Source organism: Equus caballus, chromosome 24 (genome assembly GCF_041296265.1).
Source record: "Equus caballus isolate H_3958 breed thoroughbred chromosome 24, TB-T2T, whole genome shotgun sequence".
NCBI lineage: Eukaryota > Metazoa > Chordata > Mammalia > Perissodactyla > Equidae > Equus > Equus caballus.
Window position 1 is genome coordinate 55559201 of NC_091707.1, and position 24735 is coordinate 55583935.

General features: G+C 54.3%; 1 protein-coding gene and 2 non-coding genes across 5 annotated transcripts in view; all 3 read left to right on the forward strand.

The window, feature by feature from the left end:
* The window catches only part of LOC100629324 (uncharacterized), a 36676-nt gene extending 23478 nt beyond the window's left edge, over positions 1 to 13198 (forward strand). For all 3 annotated transcript variants that reach the window (XR_001379746.3, XR_011431966.1, XM_070249451.1), the window contains one exon: positions 12827 to 13198. Coding sequence is in view for 1 of the 3 variants with exons in the window: in XM_070249451.1 (XP_070105552.1) it covers positions 12827 to 12946 (120 nt within the window). In the remaining 2 variants the exon portion in view is untranslated. The remainder of the gene's footprint in view (positions 1 to 12826) is intronic.
* On the forward strand, positions 4272 to 4366 carry MIR770 (microRNA mir-770). Its single transcript, NR_033045.1, has one exon. It is a non-coding gene; the product is annotated as a microRNA mir-770 (primary transcript).
* An 8379-nt stretch (positions 13199 to 21577) lies between the features above and the next one.
* On the forward strand, positions 21578 to 21666 carry MIR493B (microRNA mir-493b). Its single transcript, NR_033034.1, has one exon. It is a non-coding gene; the product is annotated as a microRNA mir-493b (primary transcript).
* Positions 21667 to 24735: the final 3069 nt, after the last annotated feature.

Genomic DNA, 24735 nt, shown 5'->3' on the forward strand with positions numbered 1-24735 from the left:
AATAGTAGGAAGGAAGGAAGGAATGAATGAGGCATGGCGCTGCAGGGGCCAGGGGTGGGTGTTGGCAAGTGGCATTAGGATTCATCAGTCCATGGCCACTGGGCTCCAAAGAATGAAAGGATGCAGCAAAGAAAGAGTGAGAGAGTGGGAGAGAAAAACAATGAGAATTGGAAAGAAGAAGAAAGGTAATATATTGAGAAACAAACAGATAAATACAGTATAAGAGAGAGCTGTTCTCGGAATGAGGAGGGGTGGGAGCATGAACCAGGCACACTGATTAATTCACATCTGTGCCTCTGAGATGGGTGACCACCCGCCCAACCAGGACACAGTTCAGAGCTGAACTATGGAATGGCGGACCTCAGAGGGGCCAGGGAGGGGAGGACCCATTGACTATAGATTATCATGTATCCAATTAGGTGCACCTGCCTGCCAGCTAGAAGTGTAAAAATAATTATTTAAATAGAAAGAAAGACTGAATGGATGCATGAATGCCTGAATGAAGGAATGAATGAGTAAAAAGAGTTGCATTGACTGACGAGGAGGGTGTTGCAGATGGGGTCAGGGTTCATCAGATCCCGGGTGCCTGACCTCCAAAAGAATGAAAGCCAGAAAGAAAGAAAGAAAGGTTGAAAGACTGGTAGGAAAAAACAATTAAGATGGGGAAAGACTCAAAATAAAAAAAGAGAAATAAAAAAGACAATAAATAATAGGTCAGACAAGTGTATGAGAGGGGACTGGTTTAGCACCGATAACCCATATTCATTAAAATCTGTGGCCTTGAAGTTTATAAATAATAAAAACAATACCATCAATAAAAGGCTGAAAGAGTAAATGCATGGGTTCCATGCAAACACAAGAAAAGGAGTTTGAAATGTTGAAGAAAAGACCGGGAGAAAGAAAGATGTAGGAAAAGAAATTAAAATAGACATGCAGAAGAAAAGGCCCACACTGGATAAGTATTTAAATATAATGAACAATATTATTCATTACATGCAATAAATAGTAAGAGCTAAGGTTCATCAGTAAAAAAACCACATACCTAAAAGAAAGAATAGAGGATGGCTGTGTGAATGAATGAATGAGAAACAGTGATTTTAATTAATTCTCTTCTGCACTTGAGGCTTGTAAGAATAAAAGAATGCAAAAAAGAGACAGCAAGGAGGGAGGGGACACAGAAAATGATGACAAGGTGGACATAAGCAATGAAAACATATTGAATGGATAAATAAATACATGAATATACGAGAGAGAGAGAGAGAGAGAGAGCGTGCGTGCTACTAGCAAAAGACGAGAAGGCATCATGAGCCAAGAATTATGATGAGCTCAAAACTGGGCTCTTGAGAGAGTTACATAAATCCTTAATCAATCACCAGTACACGAAATTAACGAACAAAAGGGGGCCCCGCATGGACTGGTGTTGAGGAGGCTCCGGCAACCACAGATTAGGGTTAATCCAGTTCTGTGCACCTGAGGTCCATAAATAAAAGAATAAATACTGAAATAAAAGGGTGACAGAAAGAATGAATGGACACATGAATGACTGAATTAGAAATGGAAATGCCTGGAACAGCCAGGAGGGGGTGGCTCATGGGATTGTCAGTCATCTCACTCCAGGCACCTGAGGTCCGTGCATGTGAAGTGCTGCAAGAAAAAAAGCATCACAGAGTTAGAGAAAGAGATGAAGAAAGGCAGGCTGAAGCTAAGTGAAAGAGAAAGGGGAAGAAACCCCACCCAATGAAGAGGTGACCAACCCCGGGCGTGTCTGAGAGCAGGAATTTAGGGTTGGGAATGAGGTCGTCGTGAATTGGAAAGATGGATGAGGTCATCCAGTCCATGGGCAAGGGCAAATGGAGAGAATAAAAAGAAGCAAAAACGGAAAAAGGAAAGATAACAAACACCCAAAGTGATGAATGGGTAGTTAACAGAGGTCTTCTGAACAGCGATTATCATTAGTTGACATACATACTCCTGAAATAGGTGAATACACCTTTCAAAGAGTAAATGAAAAACAGAAGAAATACCCGGCCCGGTAAGACAAGGCTGCATCTTCCAACACTGTAATAAAATATATGCAATTGAGGTCCATAAATAAAAGAATAAATCCTGATGTGTAAAAGGTGACTAAACGCAGGGAAGAAAGATTCTAACTGCAAATAAATAACGGGCCAGTGATGTTTATTGGGCACGTGGGGTTTTGGCTAATATAATGATTTCGCAGGAGACTAAAAAGTGAAAGAATACCCAAAATAAGAAAGAAAGGACAAATGAGTGAGTGAATGAATGAATGAGAGATGGAGCTGCACGGATGAAGGACGAGGATGTCGCATGTGCTAATCCGGATTCATCCTTCTGGGAGCCTGAGATGTAAGAATGAGAGAATGTAAAGAAGAATGAGAGAAAGGGAGAAAGATGAAATCTGGGAAGAAATAAAAAGAATACACGAAAGAATAAATAGGACTTGTGAAGGGAGATCTTCATGAACCAAGGGCTGTGATTGGTTTAAAGCTGAGCGGAAGTGCGTCAGTAAAGGAGTCAAATCTAAGCGAATGAATGGGTGAGTGACAGGAAGAAATGGATGGATGACTGGAAGGAAGAGAGGGAGAGAAGGAGGAGGGAAGGAGGAAGGAAGAAGGAAGATAAGAAGGAAGGAAGGAAGGAAGGAAGGAAGGAGGGCTGGATGATTGGAAGGAAGAGAGGGAAGCAGGGGTCTTCCTTCCTGTTTTGTGGTCCCTGTGTTCTAGCCAGCTGAAGGAAGTGGGTACCGGAAGGGACGGCTCTTGTCGTCTTGTGTGCTTGTTACACACACATTACCTGGCAGGGAGAAGCTGGTTTAGGAAGACCCTGGCCTTGGAGCGCCATTGTCACCTCCTGGCTGTTTGGACCGCATCACTTGCTCTCTCATGCTCAGTTTCCCCACCCACAAACCCGGAATGGCATCAGCTCCCCGCTTGGACTGGTCATGGGGCAAGTGGTCTCCTGCCTCTTGGCAGTGCCCTATCTATAGCCCTGGACAGGTGGACGAGCTCCGGCCCTGGGCTCTGCAGAAGGTTGCATGGACAAGGGGTGTTGGGCCAGGTGGGTGTCTTGGCCCCTCCCTGGGCGTGGGTCACCTGCAAGGGAGGCTTTTCCCGCCAGGGGGCAGCAGAGGGCAAGGGAGCAGGAGGCCCTGGGTGGCGGGTGGACCCCGCCCGCTGCGCTATCCTGGGTGTGGTGCCACTCCCATCCAGGGGCCTTGCGGGAGGAAGGCCGGCAGGCCAGAAAGTGGCTGGGAGGACCTGAGAAAGATGACCCAGGAGCCCAGTGACCCAGGCGCCCAGAGGCACATCACCGGAAACCTTGTTCCTGCAACTTTCTGAAATGTGCCCGGGCGCCCCCCACCCAGCCGGGTCTTCTACAGGGCGGCCGCCTGCCCTTCACAGCTTGGGGGGCCCGGGGCAGGGGCACCTCAGCCCGGGTTTGCAGAAGTGGTCTCGGGACCCAGCCCCCTTGACATGGCCTCCCCAGAGCCCGTTTCAAGGCCTCCTGTCTCCTCGCCTGTGTTCCGATGTACTGTGTATTTCGGTGGCAGGCGCGTCTGCCCGTGTGTTGAATTGTCCTCTCTCCTGACCTGCCCTCCCAGGGCTGCGGGCGGGTCTGGGGAGCGTTTGTACTGGCGTTTTGGACCCCACGGACTCCCTGGTTCTTCTGTCCAGTCTCTCTTCTCTGTAGTGGACAGGATTTGTGCAGTTGTGTGTGGTATGCCTGTGTTTGTCTGTAAAAACGAGGACCAAATTTCCACTCAACTTCTGAATTCCTGTGTGGGACATTAAATAAAAAACTGGATTCTTAGCAAGTGCCCTGAGCAGGAGGAGACAGTTTGGCTGGACCCAGGATCCGTGGCTGGGAGCACGTGGAGCCGAGGGAAGTTGGGTGGGGGTGGGGCTAACCTCTCTGGTGGGCAGGTGGGAGGTGGGGACACTATGTGGCCCGGGGGAAGGGGGGGTTGCACTTGGAGTGACGTTGGACCCTGGGTGGGAACAGGGAGTGTCGGGGAGGGTCGAGGGCACAGGCAGCAAGGTGAGGCAGTCGCTCTGGTCCCCACCAGCGATGCTGAAGGTGCATGCTGAGGGCGTGAAGTGGGGGCCACAGGCATCAAAGCTATAGGTTTGCAGACAGGATTCGAGGAGGGAGGGAGAGGGCATCAGGAGTGACTCCCATGCTTCTAGCGTGGGCCCCGAACCAGAAAACGGCATTTAGAAGATGGAGGACACGGAGTTCACGTGTCAGGAGCCGCCCTTCCGTGCCTCCAGCACCACGTGTCTGGGCCATGTGAGCAAGGTCACATGGGCCCGATGTGGTGCTGGGGGCGGCAGGGCTCTGCTCTTCTCTTCTTTTGGAGTCTGGGGGCTTCGCACTCTGCCTTGGCCAGCCGGAAGCCTGGGAGTGTACTTATTACCCGTGGGGATGCCTGCTAACACGGGGTCCCTGAAGAGCCCCCCCCCCAACCATCCCCGGTGTCACTGTGTGGACGAGGGTGGGGGCGGGAGGGGCCTGGGGCAGAAAGAGACTGGGAGGGTGTTTCCTAAGAACCCTCTGTGGTTGGTTACGAGGTCCCCTGGGGCTCAGGGAGACTTAACATTGGGTATATAATGGAGGGAGGCCCAGCCACATGTGCCTGGAGGAAATCTGGAGGAACAGGAGCAAACCAAGGGGGGCCTGCTCCCAACGTTTGAGGGGCTGTCGACGGGTCACAATGGCTGGAAATGGGCCAGTGGGAGAAGCTCCAGGGAGACCGACCGGTGCCCTGATGGGTGGGTGAGTTGGGGTCAGATGAGTTCTGTGTTCTTGCGAACACCGAGGGTATGAGGCTGTCCACTCAGGGCTCTCAGAGTCTTTGGCTCTGAAGAGTCTGGGATCTGACGTTCTAGGGGTCTCCATTTCTGGGATGCTGAGATTCAGGACAGAGTTCCTGATGGCCGCAGAAGCCAGGGTTAGAAGCCAGGCCCCCCCCAGTCTGGTTCTGCCTGTGCCCCACCCGCGAGGTCTGTGTAGGGGTCTCAGTGCTCCACTCTGCTCAGGGCCTATCTTAAGTGTGGGTTTCTTTCTTTTAATTTTTCAAAACAAGGACAAATTTTGTCTCTTGACTTTGACCTTTGCATGCACCCCAAGCACAAATCCTTCCCCTGGTGACACCAGGAGCTACAGATCTCCTTGGATTCCCCTTGACTCCAAACTCCCTCCTCTGGAAGGTTGGCCTCTGGACTGACCTTCCAGAGGGTGGAGGACAGAGCCTGGGTCTCTGGGGCCGATGGGCCAAGGGCCCCCTTGTTTTCTTAATGTAAATGGTGTGGATGGCACGTGCCCTAGAGCAGGAGGTCACCCATCACCCTGACATGTCACCCATCTTTCACCTCTTCAAATCCTTGTCTGTGGGCACACTGATTTTTCAGTGGACATCTATTTTTTGTGTGTGTGAGCATCCATTTCTTGAACCTAATTGCCATTCTGCACCACATGCACTTTTTTGCGTCTTGCCTTTTCCATTTACTGCTCTGTTGTCAGCGTTTTTCTTTCTTCCATAGTCATCATCTCACTGGCTGCGTTGTGTCCCATTGAGTGGCTCTGCCATCATTTGCAACACCAACCTGCTATTGTTATGCATAACTCATCTTTTTAATCTTATAAATTATGCCACAGCTAATGGCTTAGCACACCCACTTTTTCTCCTTCTTACAAATTACTTTCCTGCACCCAGAAGTGATCATTGCTTCACGGCGTGTCAGTTTCTCCTGCTAGACTGTGAGCCCCTTAAGGGCAAGGAGCCTGTTGAATTGATCTTTGTATCTCTAATGCCCAACATGTTGTAGATGTTAATAGATGCTTGCTGGGTGAGTGGATGGAAGGATGGATGAAGATGTGAGTGGGTCAGTGGTTGGCTGATGTGTGCGTGGATGGAAGGATGGATGAAGATGTGAGTGAGTGGGTCACTGGTTGGCTGATGGATGAGTGGATGGAAGGCTGGAAGGATGGATGAATAAATGGATTGGTGAATGAAGGAATGCATTAGGGTTGAGCTTCTTGAGTGAAAGGCCAGTGATTCCTGTATGAATATTGACTAATTTCAGAAGGCTTTCAGCATTTTACAATGTCCAGCAATGTATTAGCATTTTGTTAAGATATGGCTAGTTTATCTCTGTTAAAAAAGTATTTTTGTGTCATTTTAACTTGCATTGCTTTGATTACTAATGAAGGTTGAAATTTCTCACATATGTTTGTTAACAAATTGTATTCTATTTTCTGTGAACTGTTTGTCCAAGTCCATCGGGTCATGGCTTTCTGATGAGAGTGGTCAAGGATGGAATGGGTTTCCTTGGGATGTAGTGAGCCCTCCGTCATTGGAGGCATTCAAAGAGCAGGCCAGGCAGACACTTGATGAGGGTAGTTTTAAGGAGATTCAAATAGTGGGTGTGGCATTGGCTCAGACAGCCTTGCTTCTCCCTGGGAAGTGGGTTGGTGGGGATGACATCTTCCATTTGGCATACCAGTGACATTTTAAGGTCCCATCCCTTGGCGGGGCTTGTGTATTGATGATTTATAAACTCTAACCTCACCCTCTGTAACTCTTGTGGGACAGGAATATCTCTTTGGCCTGCCAAGGTCTGGACAGCCGTGCCCAGCGTCTTTTATAGTTAGCTAGTGGACTTCCCACCAGCCCTGTCACTCCCCACCCCCCCCCGACCCCCGCATTGCACCTTGAGGAAGCCAGAACCATGCGCCACCATTTATCACCTGTTAGGGCAACCAGGTGAGGCGATCTGCTGCCCTTTGTGTTCCCGGTATCCTGTGATGTGTGAGCAAATGTCCCCGAGGCCTCCGTGGTGGTCTTTGGGGTCTCATTGATTAATGGGACATGTTGGATCAGGACTGATGCAGAATCCTCCTTCGGTTTTTTTCAGCTGGGCCAATTAAATTCTGCGATCCCAGGAGCAGAATGCACCCCATGCTGTTCTCAGACTTCCCCTCATGCCCCACTCCAAAGCTGGCAGGGCACGAGGGTCATCATGGCCATTTGGGAGGGTGCATTACCCATGGAGGACTAGCCCCTGCTTTCTAGAACACCCTCCTCTCTCAGCAGAGGGCTGCTGCTTGCCGCTGACCCCTCTACTATAGCACTGAGTGCTGTTTGCCTGCATCAGAGTTACTCACCCACGTGTTGACCCCAGCATCGAAGCTTGGGAGGCCAGCAATGATGTCCAGCATTAATTTAAGCCATCCATCCATCCTTGCCTTTGGCCTCCATTTCTTGACCTGGTGCGTTTGGCCTCTCCTTTTCCTGAAAGCAAACCCTTCCATCTTGGGCGGGCTGTGTAGCGCCATGGGCTGTGGTCATGAGGCGAACGCCCTTATTTGTAGCTTTCTCCTCCGGGGTCACTGCTCTGAGCACGTCCCAGCTGGATCTCATCTGCCACCGTCACCCACATAGCTTCCTCCCCATGGCGCTTTCCCATGCATCACGCACCCCAACGGATCCAGGCCAGGGTCCGAGAGCAACCCCCCCACCCGTGAGCGGAGATGTCCCCCCAGGCCACCCTGCCTGGTGCATGGTCCCTGCCATGAGCTTTGCCTTCGGCCTGTCCGCTTCCTCCACCAGATGGCAGTGGTTGTAACTCATCCGTTCACCCCTTCATCCCTTCATTCGTTCACTCACAGTCAACATTTCTCGAAATCAACTAGTGCTATCCTAGAGCTGGCTCACAAGGACTCGTTCCGACATCTCCTTTTCAAAGAAAAGATGAGCATGTTTGCAAGCGGCCATGTTTGTGTGTCAGGAACAAGGCAAGACCCTTGATTCAACTGCAACTTCTAGATGCGAATTCTGTTCCAAGTTTGATTGCCCTCTCTCACTTTGTTCCTTAGAAAACTAGGTTGATTAGTAATCAGCAAACTGTGTTCCTGGGTGCTCAGAAATCATAGCCCATATCCTCAAGAGGCCAGAATGAGAGCTGGGAGGTATGAGATGACAGCGGATTCTGGCCGAGAGCAGGCTTTCAAGTCGTTAGAACGCCCTGATCTTGCTTGGAGGCGGTCTTAGAGCCATTCCTGTCCCTTTCGAGATTAGTTAATGCTGGGCTCTACTTAGAGAAAATTGGGGGAGATGATTGCCCTTGTGGATGACAAAGATCATGCCTGGTGTGGGGGTCTGCACAGAATAATCCACTGACAGACCGTGGTGTTCGAGGCGCATGGCACTTTGTAACCTCTGGAGGCAGCCCTGAGCATCCATGTGGGTCCCGGGCCAGGCAGGGCCCTCGTTTAGCTCACTGCTGCCTGCGTGGGACAGGGCGTAGTCTTGGGGGCTCCACATTTTATTCATCACACTGGAGAGTGAGTGTGGTGGATAAAGTCAGGACCCTGGAGTTGGACAAACGTGTGTGGTTTGAACTTGCGGCGACAGCTTGAGTCTGTCTTGTGGGGGGACCATAGCACCCACCTCGCAGGGCTGTTGTGAGGATCATGTAACCAGGATTTTGAACTGTGATGTTGGAAAGGCGGGCGCGTGCCCCTGGGGGAGTGCTGGGGGCAGGATGAAAGGCCAGGAGGGGCAGCCTGATTTGGGCAGGTTGGTGGGAAATCATTTTGCCAAACGTGCAGGGGGATCTTGGGGGACAGAATGCTAAATTTGTATGACAGTGTAAGGTTAGAGAGGAGTAATTTTGGCATGAACCTTCATGCTGGGGCATGAGTTCTCTTTGGGCAGCGCCCCTGGACCCCCTGGGGTACGCGTTCATGATCACCTTTGTGAAAGGTTGGAGGCACCTGGGTCTGGCCTGTAGGCAGCACTTAGGCACGTCCCTCCACAAGAGATACCCCCTAGCAGTGTCTTCCCCCCAAATCTTAGGCACCAGTCATCAAAGGCACTGCACAGCCCCTCCCCAACTAACAACATCGGGGCTCTGATGCCTGCAGCCTGGGTGCCTGACACAGTCCCAGGCCAGTGGCAGGGCTTGCCTTCCACTTTTGTTGAATGGATAGACTTGTGGATGGTCAAATAATGAAACTGTAACCAAATGCGGCGGTGGATGTTTATGATCTTTACTAAGAGATTGTATTTTGCTCCTGATGAACCTGTTATCAATCGTTGTATTGTATCTTATGGACTTTTGTATGACGTTTGTTGTTTGAAAACCAGGATTCTTGTTTTGGGTGTCATGCGGTGCAACTTGAGCTGTCTGATTAACGAGTCAGTTTTTTGTGTTAGAAATTAGAATCCGGCAGACCCTGGGGCCACTTGACTAACTGTGCGGTGTTGGGCAAGTCACTTCTCCTCTCTGACCCTCAGTCTTTTTTTCTCTAAGCTGAAGGTCACCAGAAAGCTCACCTCACAGGGTTGTTGTGAGGGTGACGGGCTGGGTAAACTTTAAATTGCTAATGAAATGCTGGCTCTTATTGAGAATGGTCAGATGTCAGGGGTTGTCTCTAAGAGAATAAAAAGTCAGCATGTAATCTTATGCTAAGATTGTATTTCCAACGGTCACTGGACCGTGTAAGACAGACGCTGAGTGGTCTACAGTGTTTAGCGATGCGGGCCCAGGGTGAACGCTGGTTTGACTAATGAGTGATGGCTCTTTCTCCTGGGAGCCTTCCCTCCCCTCCCTGGGCTGCTGGCTCACATGTGCAGTTTGAAGCGGCTGGGGTGACTGCCTTGGGTTTGCCGTACCTGTTGGTGCCCTGTCTGCTTGGAGGCGTTTCTGCAAACGTCTGTAGAGGCCCGGGTGTGGTTTGTCGGGGCGGAAGGCGGGGCCGTTGAGAGAGCCTGAGGAGGGGCTTCTGGGTAACACCCCAGGGACTAAAACTCTTTCTTCTGCCCTGTAGGAGGGAGGCCTGCGCCCCTAGTTTCCTCTCACCCCTCTTCCTTCTTTCCCTGGCTGTGGCTGAAGGAATAGCCTTCTGCCCCGCCCGTGGGCCTGGAACCCAGTGCGAGGCTGATGACACTCTCCCCCTGGGCTCCCTGCTCCGTGGCGTGGGAGCCCGCGTTAGAGACCTGCAGGCTGAGAATCAGGGACAGCGGGGGTCAGAGCGGGTGTCAGAGCGGGGACTCAACGGTCTTGCATGGAAAGCCGGTGTTGTTTCGACCCCACCCAACAAGCCCTCCCAGTTGCTGTTGCCATCCGTCCCAGGCTGTCCCCGTCCCCACCGTGAGCCTGACAGTGTCAGGAGGGGTCGCACTCCTCCAGAGCTCAGCAGGGTCCGAGGTGAATGTCGGAATGTGGCCGCCTTCCGTAAGGTATTGCCCTGGCTCTGGCAGAAGTCTCGGGAGACATCCCACAGGGTCAGGTGGATCGGGGTCTCTTCCCGAGACCCCTGAAGTCCTTTCCTGGCCCTTGTCTTGTGGGTGGGGGAGCAGCATTCTACCCTAACGTCCCCTCCTTATGTCTGAGGTGGGGTTGAGCTGGGCATCTGCTCTGCCCCCTCCTTCCCTCCCTGGCCTCCTCGTTTTGCCTCTGGCTTTCACAGCCTCTGTGGGCAGGCGCTGGGCATCTCTGTGGCCCACACTCCTGTCTGCCTGCATCCTGAGTGTCACTGTGATGAGCGGCCCTCACCCCTTTGCGCCGGCCCTGCCTGCCCCTGGAGCACCAGCACAGCCTCCCTGTTGCTCCCTCCCTTGGGCTTTGCTGAGGAGGCCTTTCGCTGTCCCCTTTGGTATCTACACTGTGGCCATCCCATGTCCTGGGAACTTGTCTGAAGCAGAGGGGGCCTCACTTCGGTGCTCCCGAGGGGCCCCACTGGAGGACAGGTAGTAGGGCCCTCCTCCCAGGGGACGGTGAGTCCATGTTCAGGTGTCTGCTCCCCGAAGGCCCTGGGCTCCTTGAAGGCCGAGCCTGTGTGTGGCCCGCAGATGACGGACTCTTTCAGGTGCCCAGTCTTTTCACGTCGGTGTCCCCTTGACATGGGCAGGGCTGGGTCCCCATCTCCTGAGGGCGGGTGAGAAAGTGGAGGCTCGGTGAGGTCACGGCTAGGCTGCCCTTGAACCCCATCGCTACTCTGAGCCCTGTGCCCCTCGGACCTTTTACAGCCCTGCTTCCTGCACAGTAGGCGCCTAATAGATGCTCACTGACAGATGAGGGTGCGTTTTTAGTGGGTGTGCAGAGGTGGATTGACGGTTGGCTGAGGTATGCGTGGAGTCCACACATGTTTCTTTGAGAGGAAAGGTGTGTTTTTCCCAGCAAAGCCTCCTCAGGCCAGTCCTGAGGGCCTCTGCCCATAGCAGGGCCTCAGCCCAGGGCCGGGGCCGGAGGGCAGCCCCAAGAGGGCCCCTCCTGGCAGAAACATGGGTCTTCTGCACGTTTTTGGAAATATGTATATCTGAATAAAACTTCGCTTGGGCTAAAATGTTTGTGTTGTGGCCCAAGAGATTCTGATAATGTGGCATTTGACATTTCCCAAGGTGGCATTTGACATTTCCCAAGTCGGAGGGCCATCTGGTCACACCCACGCCCTCTCTGAGGCCGGCTGGGGCCTCAGGAGCCCTTGTCCTGGGGAGGGGAGGTCTCCTACCTGAAAAGTCTTTGTCCCCACCGTTCGTGACAATCAGCACTGAATGTGAGGCACAGGCCGAGTCTCAGATGCAGCCATGGGCACCCAGCAAACTAGGGGAGATCGGACCCCAGACCTGGGTCCTTTTCATCCCTTCTTGCCCCCCCCCCCAAAGAACAGTGCGTGGGTGCACGTTGGGGTGGGGCTCTGGATGTCTCGCCCATTTGACTTCAGGTCCTGGTGTCACCATTTGCCAGCCTAGTGGCCTCAGGCAGGTTCCTTGAACCAGCTGAGCCTCGGTATTCCCGCCTGTAGAATGGGTGCTGACTGACAGAGTCCACTCAGGGGATGGTGGTGAGTGCTGACCATGCCAGCGGCGGCGTGCCTCACGACACCCCATAGGCTGGCTCCCGAGAATCAAGGTCTGCGTTCGAGGCCACCCTGCTGCCTCCGTGTGCGTGACCTGGGCGAGTTTGCTCACCTGCAACCTGGAAATAGTCACATCTACCTGGCCCAGTTATAGTGGGAGATTGTTTCTGTGAGGATGAGTGCTTTGTTACCTGGTACACAGGTGCCCTTGTCCCTTGCCCTCCCGGCGGGCCCTGGGGCTGGCCACGTGCCCTGCAGCCTGTGGGCGCTGGTCACAGAAGCCCTGTGCTCCCTGGAACTGTGGTGGCCCAAGTGGCTGTTGGGTGGGGTGGAGGGCGTCAGGGGAGCACCCGGGACCAGCTGCGGGGAGACAGCGAGGGAGGGTTTGCTTGTAAATGCAGACATTTAACGGGCTTGGAGGGGAGGGGGTTGAGGCCGAAGTGGGGGGACTAGGGGGGAATTTTAGGAACCCCCAGAGGAGGAGGAGGCTGATATTTTAGAAAACACCTGAGTTGACTTGGTTGTGGGTTTGGCAGGCGAGCTGGGGTGCTTTGCACAAGGGCCAGGAGTTTGGGATTCTGGGTTAGCGAGGTGAGACCCTTCAGAGGTTACTGCTGCAGGAGGGTGTCAGGACTAGGGTTATGCTTCCAGAAGTCTCTGCAGGTCGGGGAGACCAGGGCAGGGCTGAGGGTGGGACACCAGAGGTTGAGGGGTGCTAGGCGGATGGGCAGGAGCTGGTGGCTGGGTGCTCCCCTCGCCCCATGGCTGCTGGGGAGCCGGGGACTTCTCCCCGCATTGCCCAGCCTCTCGAGTGCCCCGTCTCCTCAGCGGATGGGCTCTCTCCTCTCCTTGCCCCCGGCCTGCCTGTCTGCATGAGGACTCTTGTCAGCCAGTGCGACCAGGAGCAGGGGGCCTTCATGTGCACCTGTGTCTCTCTCAGCCTCCACAGCCACGGGGACGCCCCGCACACGTTCCTGCGGGACAGGCTGGACCCAAAGACTCTGGACCCGGGCCGCCCCCTGCGAGGAGGGGCACACCCTCCCCGCCTCCCCTCCGGTAGCCACCCGTCTTCTGACTGATGACTTCACTGATCTGAGGGTCAGACACACGAGTTTGACCCCTGCCTGCCCCTCACGAGCCCTGAGACTTGGGGGAGCCACCGAGCCTTCGTTGTCCGCATCTGTGAAGTCTCCTCGGACACCTACCTCACAGGGTTGTTGTGAGGAGCATGTGATGTGGTTCAGAAGGGCCCAACCTGGGGCCTGGCACACCCGATTGTGCTCTCAATAAATGTGTTTCTTGCCTTAACCAACACAGTGATGGATGTGCTACTAATATGAGCAGGGTGAATGTCGGGTGTCCTGTCTTGCTGGGGCTTCCCCTCACCTCAGGCAGTGTGAGGGCTGGGGGTGGGGCCGGGGGAGCCAGCTCCTGTCCCAGGAAGCCGCCTGTCCCCTATGCAATGGGCAGGCTGGTGGGATGGATGGTTGCCCGAAGCAAAGCTGGCCCTGGAGGTTGATGCATCCGGTGAACCACCTCGGGCTGGTCCCCCTCCTACTCCTATGACCGGTCGTGGGATGCCAGGGTTCTTTCCAGAAAGGAGTGCAGTGGGAAGGTAGAGGAAGTCTGAGCTGAGCTCACCGCCCCCAGGGCGGCAACTCTTCCTCTCCCTCCTCACACGCTCCCTGACCCTGGCCTGGGCCTGGCCCAGCACTCGCCATGCTTGAACGGATAGTGAGGGCATGGTGGAGAGGGTCCAGCCTGGCTGCGACAGGGCCGACACTCATCCCACAAGATGGTTACTGAGCGGGCCCTGAGGGGGCTGCCAAGGTAGAGCCTCTGACCCAGCCCCCGCCTCGTGGGAGGGGGCACCGGGCCTTGCACCCCCACCCCCCAGCTCAGGAAGGTCAGGCTGTGGCCAGCTGCATGTGGCTGGGGCTGAATGGGCCAGAGGGAAGGACAAAGGAACTTCGGACCTCCGTCCACCTGGAGTCCTGGGGTCGGCACTCCTGGCTTTGCTGGAGCAGATGAGCTGGACATGCAACCAGTGGGAAGGGAAAGCTGCTGTCACCACCACCGTCACCGTCAACGTCAACGCCAAAGCCACCACCATCACTACCGCCATCTCCTCCTCCTCTTCCCTGTCCTTCCCCCTTTCTCCTTCCTTTCTCCTTCCTTTGCCTCCTCCTTTCTCCTTCCTCTTCCTCCTCTCTCCTTCCTTTTCCCCCTCCTCCCCTCCACACCCTCGGGGGAATGCCTCAAGAGAACTACAGGTGAGTCCACTCATGAATGTATGGGGCTGAGCATGGCCACTTTGTGAACAGAAAGAACCACCTTGAGGACCATGGCCATGTCCAGCCAAGGAGGCCTGACCTCAGCCCTGATGGAGTTGGAGATGTTATGGTGCTGAGTGATGGTCCAGGAGGCAGTGAGATGAGGAGAGGGCCTCCAGAGTGTGCCCCACCCAGATAAGTCCATGCTCAGCCAAGATGGTGCTGAGGGTCCAGGAAAGTCCTGACTCTGGTGGGCAGACCCCGGGCCTCTCATGAAGCTCAGGCATCCAGAATGAGGGCCCCCTTGAAGTTCCAGAGCTGAGGTCCCAGCTCCAGCCCTTGATGAAACTTGGACATCCAGAATGAGGGTTCTCTCAAAGTCCCAGAGCCAAGACCACAGCTCCGGCCTCCGGTGAAGCTCAGATGTCCATGATGAGAGCCCTCCTTGATGTTCCAGAGCCGAGACCCCAGCTCCAGCCTCCAGTGAAGCACACATGGCCATGATGAGAGGCCTCCTTGATGTTCTAGAGCCAAGACCCCAGCTCCAGCCTCCAGTGAAGCCCAGCTGTCCATCGTAAGAGGCCTGCTTGATGTTCTAGAGCCGAGACCCCAGCTCCAGCCTCCGGTGAAGCTCTGATGTCCATGGTGGGAGGCCTCCTTGATGTTCCAGAGCTGAGACTCCAGCTCCGGCCTCTGGTGAAGCTCAGATGTCTATGATGAGAGGCCTCCTTGATTTCCCAGAGCCGAGACTCCAGCTCCAGCCTCCGGTGAAGCTCAGATGTCCATGATGAGAGGCCTCCTTGATGTTCCAGAGCCGAGACTCCAGCTCCAGCCTCCGGTGAAGCTCTGATGTCCATGATGAGAGGCCTCCTTGATGTTCCAGAGCCAAGACTCCACCTGCAGTCTCCGGTGAAGCTCTGATGTCCATGATGAGAGGCCTCCTTGATGTTCCAGAGCCGAGACTGCAGCTCCAGCCTCCGGTGAAGCTCTGATGTCCATGATGAGAGGCCTCCTTGATGTTCCAGAGCCGAGACTCCAGCTGCAGCCTCCGGTGAAGCTCTGATGTCCATGATGAGAGGCTTCCTTGATGTTCCATAGCTGAGATCCCAGCTCCAGCCTCCAATGAAACTCAGATGTCCATGATGAGAGGCCTCCTTGATTTTCCAGAGCCAAGATCCCAGCTCCAGCCACTGGTGAAGCTCAGATGTCCATGATGAGAGGCCTCCTTGATGTTCCAGAGCTGAGACTCCAGCTCCAGCCTCCGGTGAAGCTCTGATGTCCGTGATGAGAGGCCTCCTTGATGGTCTAGAGCCAAGACCCCAGCTCCAGCCTCTGGTGAAGCTCCAATGTCCACGATGAGAGACTTCCTTGATGTTCCAGAGCCGAGACGCCAGCTGCGGCCTCCGGTGAAGCTCAGATGTCCATGATGAGAGCCTCCGTGATGTTCCAGAGCCGAGACTCCAGCTCCAGCCTCTGGTGAAGCTCAGATGGCCATGATGAGAGGTCTCCTTGATGTTCTAGAGCCAAGACCCCAGCTCCAGCCTACGGTGAAGCTCAGATGTCCATGATGAGAGGTCTCCTTGATGTTCTAGAGCCAAGACTCCAGCTCCGGCCTCCGGTGAAGCTCAGATGTCCATGATGAGAGGCCTCCTTGATGTTCCAGAGCCGAGATCCCAGCTCCAGCCTCTAGTGAAGCTCAGATGTTCATGATGAGAGACCTCCTTGAAGTTCCAGAGCCGAGACCCCAGCTCCAGCCTCTGGTAAAGCTCAGATGTCCATGATGAGAGGCCTCCTTGATGTTCTGGAGCCAAGACCCCAGCTCTGGCCTCTGGTGAAGCTCAGATGTCCATGGTGAGAGGCCTTCTTGATGTTCCAAAGCCGAGACCCCAGCTCTGACCTCCAGTGAAGCTCCGATGTCCATGATGAGAGGCCTCCTTGATGTTCCAGAGCTGAGACCCCAGCTCCAGCCTCTGGTGAAGCTCTGATGTCCGTGATGAGAGGCCTCCTTGATGTTCCAGAGCTGAGACCCAACTCCAGTCTCCAATGAAGTTCAGATGTCCATGATGAGAGGCCTCCTTGATGTTCCAGAGCCGAGACCCAAGCTCCAGCCTCCAGTGAAGCTCCAATGTCCGTGATGAGAGGCCTTCTTGATGTTCCAGAGCTGAGACCCCAGCTCCAGCCTCAGATGAAGCTCAGACATGCAGAACTGCTGAGACAGCCTCAAGACCGTGGACTTGGCTGGACCGTACTGGGTGTGGCTGAGGTTTGACTTGAGAGTGGAGATGGCAGAGGACACTGCTCTCCACCCATGGCCTGCAGTGCTCCTGACTAGCATCCCCGGAGGTAGCATTTGACCCCTGCATGAGGCTGGGTTCTAGATACATAAGGAACAATGTGGAGTGGGGACTCTTGGCTGGAGGGAAGAGTCTTAGGGAGAGCACAGTCGTGGATTGTGGGTGGGGCATCGCTGATGAAGCCTGTCCATGAGTATGTTTCTCTGTAGCAGAGTGCTGTTTTATGCCTTTTAGTTGTGCTGGACTCATGACTGGCTGCACACCAGCCTTGATCCACGGGGCTGCCAATTGGCTGGACCCTGGAATGTAACCCAAGCTTGTTTCTGCGGCTTAGCTCCTCTCCCAGGGGAAGGTGCTAACCGCCCACTCGCCAGCCCGGCGTGAAGCCGCGACCTTGGGGCTGCTCAGATCTGGTTGCCTCTTTCCAGCAACGGAAGTTCATCGAGGTTGGGACTGGGAGAGGGCCAGGCCATTGCGACATGAGTGAAGATGGTACGGACGGCAAAGGAGGCCCTCAAATAAATGGGGACAAAATGGCAGCTTCCGAGATGCAGCCGCGTCTTGGGCTGGGACCCTGCCCCAAGCACCTTGACTGTATCTGTGGTCTTTCAGGAACTTGGTTGACACCAGACCATCCACTAAGCCAGATAGAGATAACAATTAAAGAAATAAGGCCAAATATATTGACTTGCTCGGAAACCATAAGAAGGTCATGGGTAGCTAGCGTCAAAGCGATGAAAAGTATAGACTTTGGGAGGAGAGGCTGCTGAGTATTATTCTGGATGTACTGACTCTGAAATCTCGAGACCAGGAGGTTCTGAGAATCCGATATCATCAGTTATGCCATTCAGGCACACAGCTACAATAATACATCCCAGAAACTGACTTAGTTTATGCAGTTGGAATCTGCAGGAAAAGGGAGCAGCTAACGAGTTCTTGAAAAACACATCCTAGCAATGCCAACATCATTTTGGTGACATTTCCTGGAAATTCATTAGAATTTGGAACTATGCACACAAAAACTTCTTTGATGAGTAACTGGAACTCGAGACCTGGGGTGGGATGGAGGAGAAATTCATCTTAGAGGACTGCCTGGCCTGCCTCGCCCCACCCTCATTTGGCCAAGTTATTTTAGGAGATTTCCAAGAACAAGCAATTATTAGACTCACTCATTGCTGATTTCCTAGAAGCCCTCACAACAAACTCTGAGGCCAAATGCAAAACGGGTGAGCTGGGCTTGTGATGTGTGTGAAGAAAGTGTGAGTTCTGCTCTGTAAAGACATCAGCCTCAGGGAGCTAGGCTCAAAGCAGAGCCACAGGAGTGGCAGGAAGGATAGGACGGAACTTCTGGATCGTCAGGCAGAGCCCCCTGACTTGAGTGAGATAGGTCAGAGGTTGTTCTCCAGCCCCTTCCAGGAAGGTCGTCGAGCTCTCACATGTTTCTGACGTGTGCTAGGCATTGTGCTGAGACCCAGGAGGAAAAGCTGAATTCGATCCAGCCCCTGCCCTCCAAGTAAGAAAGACTAAGTTCCAGGTGGGGCTGCTGTGGTGGCAGCATAGGGCCCGAAGTGGTCTCCCAGTTGGCTCTCCCATTTTACAGATGTGGACACTGAGGTCGAGAGATAGGTTGGTTCCTTGATGCCCATTAAGACCAGACCTCTCTGGAGGCCACGGCACTATTCCCTACTCCACGCTGCTTCCGATTTTACCGAGATTGAAGAAGAGCCAGGACAGCTGAGCGGATTGCCTGCGGTCACCCGTCAAGACAGCAGAAGCGGGAAGGCTTGGCACCAGAGCTCCTGCCTCCGTGTGCAGACTGTGGTGGTACCCATTTGCCAGGAGCCCAGTCCAGCCCCAGCGCCATGCTAGAAGACCAGACCAGAGGGAGCAAGGATGCTCTGGAGGGTGTGGGGGTGAGGTGGTAGGAGGGACCTTACCTGGGAGTCTGGGGAGCAAGGCCCAGCCAGTTTGTCTCTGACTCTCCCCCTCAGGGCCTCATTTTCCCCATCACTCACTTTGTTGTCCTCCTGTTTGTTGGAGGGACCTTTTCTGATGGGGGCACCACTCACGCTTTGTGAGTACCTGCCACTTGGCAAAATGGATCAGTGGCAGGGAGGGGGCAATCGGTGAGGGGAGGAAAATCATGGTCTTCTTCATTCCCAGGAGGGGCTGAGTGGGCCCCAAATTTCCCTGACACTCCCAGCTCAGCTCTTAGAGGAAGCTGGGAAGAGAGATGCCTTGGGCTGCAGTTTTCTCCGGATGACTGTTATTTTCCCCTCTTGGCCTCACCCATGGCCGCCATTTGGGAGCTGGGGGCTGGAGTGAGGCCGAGGCGGGCGGGCTGTGGAAAGCTTGCTCTCCAGCTCTCCTCACCAGAGGGTTGTTCTCGTGAGCCAGCCATGGGAGACAGTGCCTCCCTGTGCTTCTAGGGGGACACTTTGGGTTCTGCCCCCTCCCCTGAGCCAGCAATCATGTAGGGCCCCTGGGGAAGCCAGTCCCAATAGCAGCAAGGCCCTCTGTGGGGGCTGAGCCCACCCGGAGGTGGGTGGGAAGATGGATGGGCAGGGCAGTGGGGGGCAGGACAGCAGCCAACTGGCCCAGAGAGTCAGGCCAAATTCAAGCCAGATGTTACTGGAATAGTCAGCAGAGGGGGACCCCCCCATCCCTGGGAGACATTAGGCTGATTTGATAGCTGTACATTTCCCAGACAGCCCACAGCTCCCTAGCTGCCTTCACCTGCACTGAGGGTTCTCAAATTGTCCTGGGGTGGGCTGGGTGGGGGGCAGGGTGGGGGCTGGTAGGGTGTTGTGGAACATTGCCTATATACCTGCACTTTACAAAGCACTTTATGTTTGCTTGGTGTCGGCTGATGGTGCAAGGAATGGATGAAAGTGTGCCTGTCGGTGGGTCTGGGGGCTCGTCAGTCACCCCATGTCGGAGGAGGAGACCCTGGGCTCGGAGCGGGTCAGAGGCCATTCTGGGGACATTCGTATGCCCATGGGGTTCTGGGATTCAGCCTCCTGGGGCCAAGAGGGGCCTTTCCTTGATACCATGGTCCAGGGCCTCAATGCCCAGGAAGCAGAGGCCACACTGCTAGGAGGAAAGCCCCCTGGTGCACCCCAGACCCGGCCTCCTGGGATTATTACTGGGGCTGGAACTTGCCTCCCTTCACCTAGAATTGACTGTGACTCCAAAGGGCCAGGCCTTAGCCCAACCGCCCCCCCCCCGCCCCCACCGCGACAGCTTGTACTCATGTCGCCTGCAAGCATAAGGCTTCCAGAGGGTTTCTGCAGCTTGGGACCCCTGGACCAGGGATTAATCTGCACCCCTTCACCACGGCTGCCACATAGCCCCCAGTACCAGGTAGATGCCTGATGTTGGTATTGGGTGATTGGCCCAGGTTAGGCTCCGGTGTTGTCCTGGCCCAGGAAGGGCTCAGTGGGACGGGTGTCCCTAGCCTGGGTCAGGGGGTGGCTGTGTGCCTGTGCCTGCCTGGATGTGCATGGGTGTGCATACCTGTGTGTGTGTGCATGTGTGAGTGTGCATGCACGTGCAGTCTGCGCCTGTGTGTGCATGCATGTGTGGGAGAGGCAGCTGGTGGAGAGCGACTGGAAGTGAGAGACAGAGTGGGTTTCTTTCTGACCCCAGACACCCTGAGCACGGATTCACCTCTGCTTCTCCTGAGACCCGCTCCCCGTAGTCACCTCTGCCACAAGCCCCCCGTAGTTTGTGCTCCAGCCCATCTTTGTGTCCAGCTCTGCCGCATTGGGCAGAAGAGTGGCAGCCTTGGTTCCCAACCCTCTACCCTTTACTGTCCACCCCCATCCTCATTTCCTCTCCTTGGCAGTGCTGTCACAGGTAGGGGATCCTGCCCCCGCGCGCTGCCGACACCCCCTCTCAGCAGCTCTGTCTGGTCTACCCCGTCCTGTGTCTGGAGTGGAGCCTTCCCCTCCCACGGCCCCCCATCTCCTACCCTCTTCCCTGGGATTCCGACCAGCCCTGCCCCAGCCCTTAGACCCCAGCTTCTGGGGCAGCTCACAGTAGAAGCTCAGCCACCTCATGGAGAGGGACAAGAATGGGTTGAGCGAGGGTCCTTGTGCCCAGCCTCCCCAGCCTCCCTTGCTGCTGCCTGGGGCATCTCTTAGCTGGTGACGATGGCCGGAGACCTCAGGACCACACCGACGACAGAACCTTGGACCTGGAGGAGGCCTGTGCCCCCGATGGCGCTCGGCCCAGGTGCTGCCTGATCCAGGTCAGTTCCCACCGTTGGTCTTTGAAATGCATAGGCACAGATGGATTGGATTGAAAAGTGCCCCAAATGGCGTCAGACTTTCTCTGATGAAACTCTGTCACGTTCACTTGGTTTGCCAGCGAGGTTGAGAGTGGACAAATCGAGTGAGCTTCATCTGCAGCTCTGAGGTTTTGACAAAAGTAGACAGTTTTACATGTCACATATGTATTATGATATGCAGGAGGCTGTATCATTGCAACTCTTTAAGCTTGATATGAGAGCTTTGTTGCCTATTAAAAAATGGACTGTGGGAGGGGGAGGTGGGTGGCTTTTCAGAATTCCTGTATGGGATGTGCAAGCACAGATGTTTGCTGCCCCTGTTCTGGGGCATCCACGCTTCCTCGCTGGCAAGGTTCTTGGGCTTGGTAGTTGTTCTCTGAGCTTCGCACATGTTATTCTGTTATGTTCTGGATATTCTGTTAATGCAAGTGGGTGGGGTGGGGGTGTTGAGCTGGATGCTGGGCTGGGCTGCGACTGTAAAGGCTCTTGATTTATGTCTCCCCTTGACCCTCAGAGGTGTCCAGGCCCAGCTCGTGGGTCCTGGGTCCCTCTTTTTCTCCCTCTAGACTTTGGGGGTCCATCTCATGCATGTCTGTCACCATGGGCTCCATCATCATGGCTTCCATCACCCAGCATTGCTTCACCGTCACCTGCAACTACTGGGTCCCAGGACCTGGTCCATCCTTCCCCCTGGGCTGGTCATCTCCGGCTCCCATCACGTCCGTCCAGTCTGTGTCATCCTGGGCACAGCATCTCATCTCTATCACGGTGGACCTGGCCATCACCCATCCATCATCTGCCTCACCTCCATCATCCTCGCTTCGGGGCTCCCTCTGGCCTCCAGGGCCTTGTACATGGTAGGCTTTCATTCATTCGTTTGCACATTCGGTGAAGGTCTTCCGTGTGCCAGGCTCTGTGCCAGGCATCAAGTAAAGGGACGTTGCCCTTGGGAGCGCACGCCTCGGGGAGAAGCACAAGAGCCGGCGGATGGCAGAGAGCCTGGCCCAGGGTGACTTGCAGACATGGTGCAGAGAAGGGCAAATCTGACTGCATGGGGGCAGGGGGTGGCGGTGCTCGGTCAAGGTTCTGCTGAGTGGGGTCTGGAAGGAGAGGTCACATGTGCCCTCTTTCTTACCTGCTGGTAGCTGACATCTCAGAAATGGCGCCAGGAGCCTAGGGCCTCCCAGCTTGCCCACTGGGACCTTGCCCCTGAACCCCTGACAGGTTCCTGCACCTCCAGAGCCTGGCTGCTTGCACTCTGCACCCCATGCTCTGGGTCAGTCTTCTTGCTGTCCCCTTGTTTGAGATCATCCAGTCCTACCCAGATCCTTTGATGTCATTCCCTTTCTAGACGAGTAAAACTGATGCTCACACAGGGTCCCTGAGTGTCACGTGTCAGAATGCAGATGGAGGGTAAGGACCAAATTTTGTGCTCTTTCCATTAAAGTTGAAATGAATGAATGAGTGACGTGACATGAAAGAGGGCAAGTTTGGGGAGAAGAGGACCTTACTTCTCATTGTTCAGGCCTGGAGTGGTTTCAATGCAGAGTCAGACCACATTGGAGGAAGAGGAGTTGCTGGGGAGGAAGGGGTGGGCCCAGTCTGTGAAGGAGTGTTCATGCTTCTGGGGTAAAATCAGAACATAGCGGACAAGCCAGTGAATTTTGTGTAAAGCAAAATTTATTCCATTGTAAGAATCTGAGCTATGTCTTTTCTACTTTGGGGCTATTACAGTGAACTTCTGCTCTCTAAAATGACGGTGGTCAAGGATGGGAATTGCTTTGTCTATCAGATTTAATGTTTTTGGTTGGCCAAGTGTTGGTTGTCAGATAACCATTTTGGAAATTTCTAGGTCTTGGAGAGCCCAGATATGGGACCCTCTAGTGTCCATGAAGACCCTGTGGATGTTCGAGGGAGAGGGGGTGTGGACTTGTTGGGTTTGACGGTGCCTCAGCTGTCTTAATGGTCCCCTTCACGGATTGGAGTAGACTCAATTTTAGGGGACCTTGGTGGTCTTCAGGAGAAGTTTCAGGTTAGCTAATTGGAATTGTACTTTTGGTGCATGAACTTCTGTAACTTTTGGGATTGTTTAGTTGCCTGTCTTAATTAGATTCTGAATCAGAATTAGCGTGGTGTGTGCAGACTGCCTTGGGGTCTGGTAGGATGAGGTGGCCCCCTGGGTGTCCCACCTTCACCCCAGGATGCCCATCACTCTCAGTGGGATGTTCATGGGATGTTCCTGAGGGTGAAAACCACTGCTAGGTTCATGTGTCAACCAAGCCCCTCCTTGAACATGTGTCACACTGAGCCCCTCCTCTACTTGTGTCCCATGGAGCCCCTCCTCACTCATGTATTACACTGAGCTCCTCCTCCACTCATGTGTCACACCTGTGTCCATTCCCTACTCGTGTGTCACCCTGAGCCCTCTCCCTGATCATGAGTAGCACTGTCTTCCCTCACTCCTGTGTCTCATGGTGCCCCTCTAGTGCCTCCACCGATGTGTTATACTGAGCCCCCTCACTCAGGTGTCACACTTGAGCCCATCTCCCACCCGTGTGCCACACTGAGCCCTTCCCAGGTTCATGGGTCACATATAGCCCCTCCAGCACCCTTATGTCATACTGAGCTGCTCCCTCACTCATGGGTCACACTGAATCCATGTGTTATGTGGAGCCCCTCCCCCACTTATGTGTCACATGAAATCCCTCCCCCACCTATGTGTTTTACTGAGCCCCTGTGAGACCCATGTGTCACACTGAGCCCCTCCCCTACTCATGCATCATATGGAGTCCCTTGCCTACTCATGTGTCGCATAGAGTTCCTCCACCACACTTGTCTCATACAGCACCTCCGTCACCCATGTGTCTCACCAAGACTCTCCACTCATATGTCACTCTGAGCCCTTCCACTAACCTGTGTGTCACACTTAGTCCCTTCCTCACTTGTGTCCCGTGGAGACCCTTCACTTGTGTGTCCACCAAGAGCCCCACTCATGTGTCATGCTAAGACCCTTTCCCACCCTTGTGTCATCTTGAGCCCCTCACTCATGCATCATTATGAAGTCCCTCCCATTTCATGTGTCACACTGAGCCCCTTCCTCCACCATGTGTTACATTGAGCCCCTCCTCCTCTCATGTGTCACATGGAGCCCCTCCTCTACCCATGTGTCACACCCCCCCCAACTCATGTGTCACCCTGTGCCCTTCCCCTCATGCATTATATGAGCCCCTCCTCCACTCATGTCACTGAGCCCCTCCTCTACTCATGTCACTGAGCCCCTCCTCTTCTCATGTGTCCCATGGGGCTCCTCCTCCACTCATGTGTCACATTGAACCTCTTCCACACTCATGTGTCATACGTAACACAGAGCCCCTCCCCCTACTCATGAGGAGGACTGAGCCCTTCCCCACTGATGGTGCCCCTCTTCCACCCATATGTTATACCGAGCCTTTGCATTCAAGCATTACACTTAGTCCCTTTCCCATCCATAGGCCACACTGAACCCCTCCCCTACTCATGTGTCACACAAAGCCCCTCCAGCACCCAGATGTCATACTGAGTCCCTCACCTCTTCATGTGTCAACTGAGCCCATCCTCTACTATGTCATATGGAGCCCCTCCCCCACCCATGTGTCACATCAAGTCCCTCCCCCTGTGTGTCACACTGAGCTCCTGTGACATCCATGTGTCACACTGAGCACTCCTCACTCATGTGTCGCACTGACCCCATCCCCCACTCACGTATCATATGGAGTCCCTCCCCCACTCATGTGTCACATTGAGCCCCTCCCCTACTCATGTATCCTGGAGTCCTTTTCCCAACTCATGTCACATAGAGCTCCTTTCAAACTCGTGTCACACTAAGCCCCTTACTGCACTTGTGTCATACTGATCTGCTCCTCCCTTCCATGTGTCACATCGAGCCCCTCCTCCACCCATGTGTCACATGAAGTCCCCCCACTCATGACACCCTGAGCTCTTCCTCCCCCCA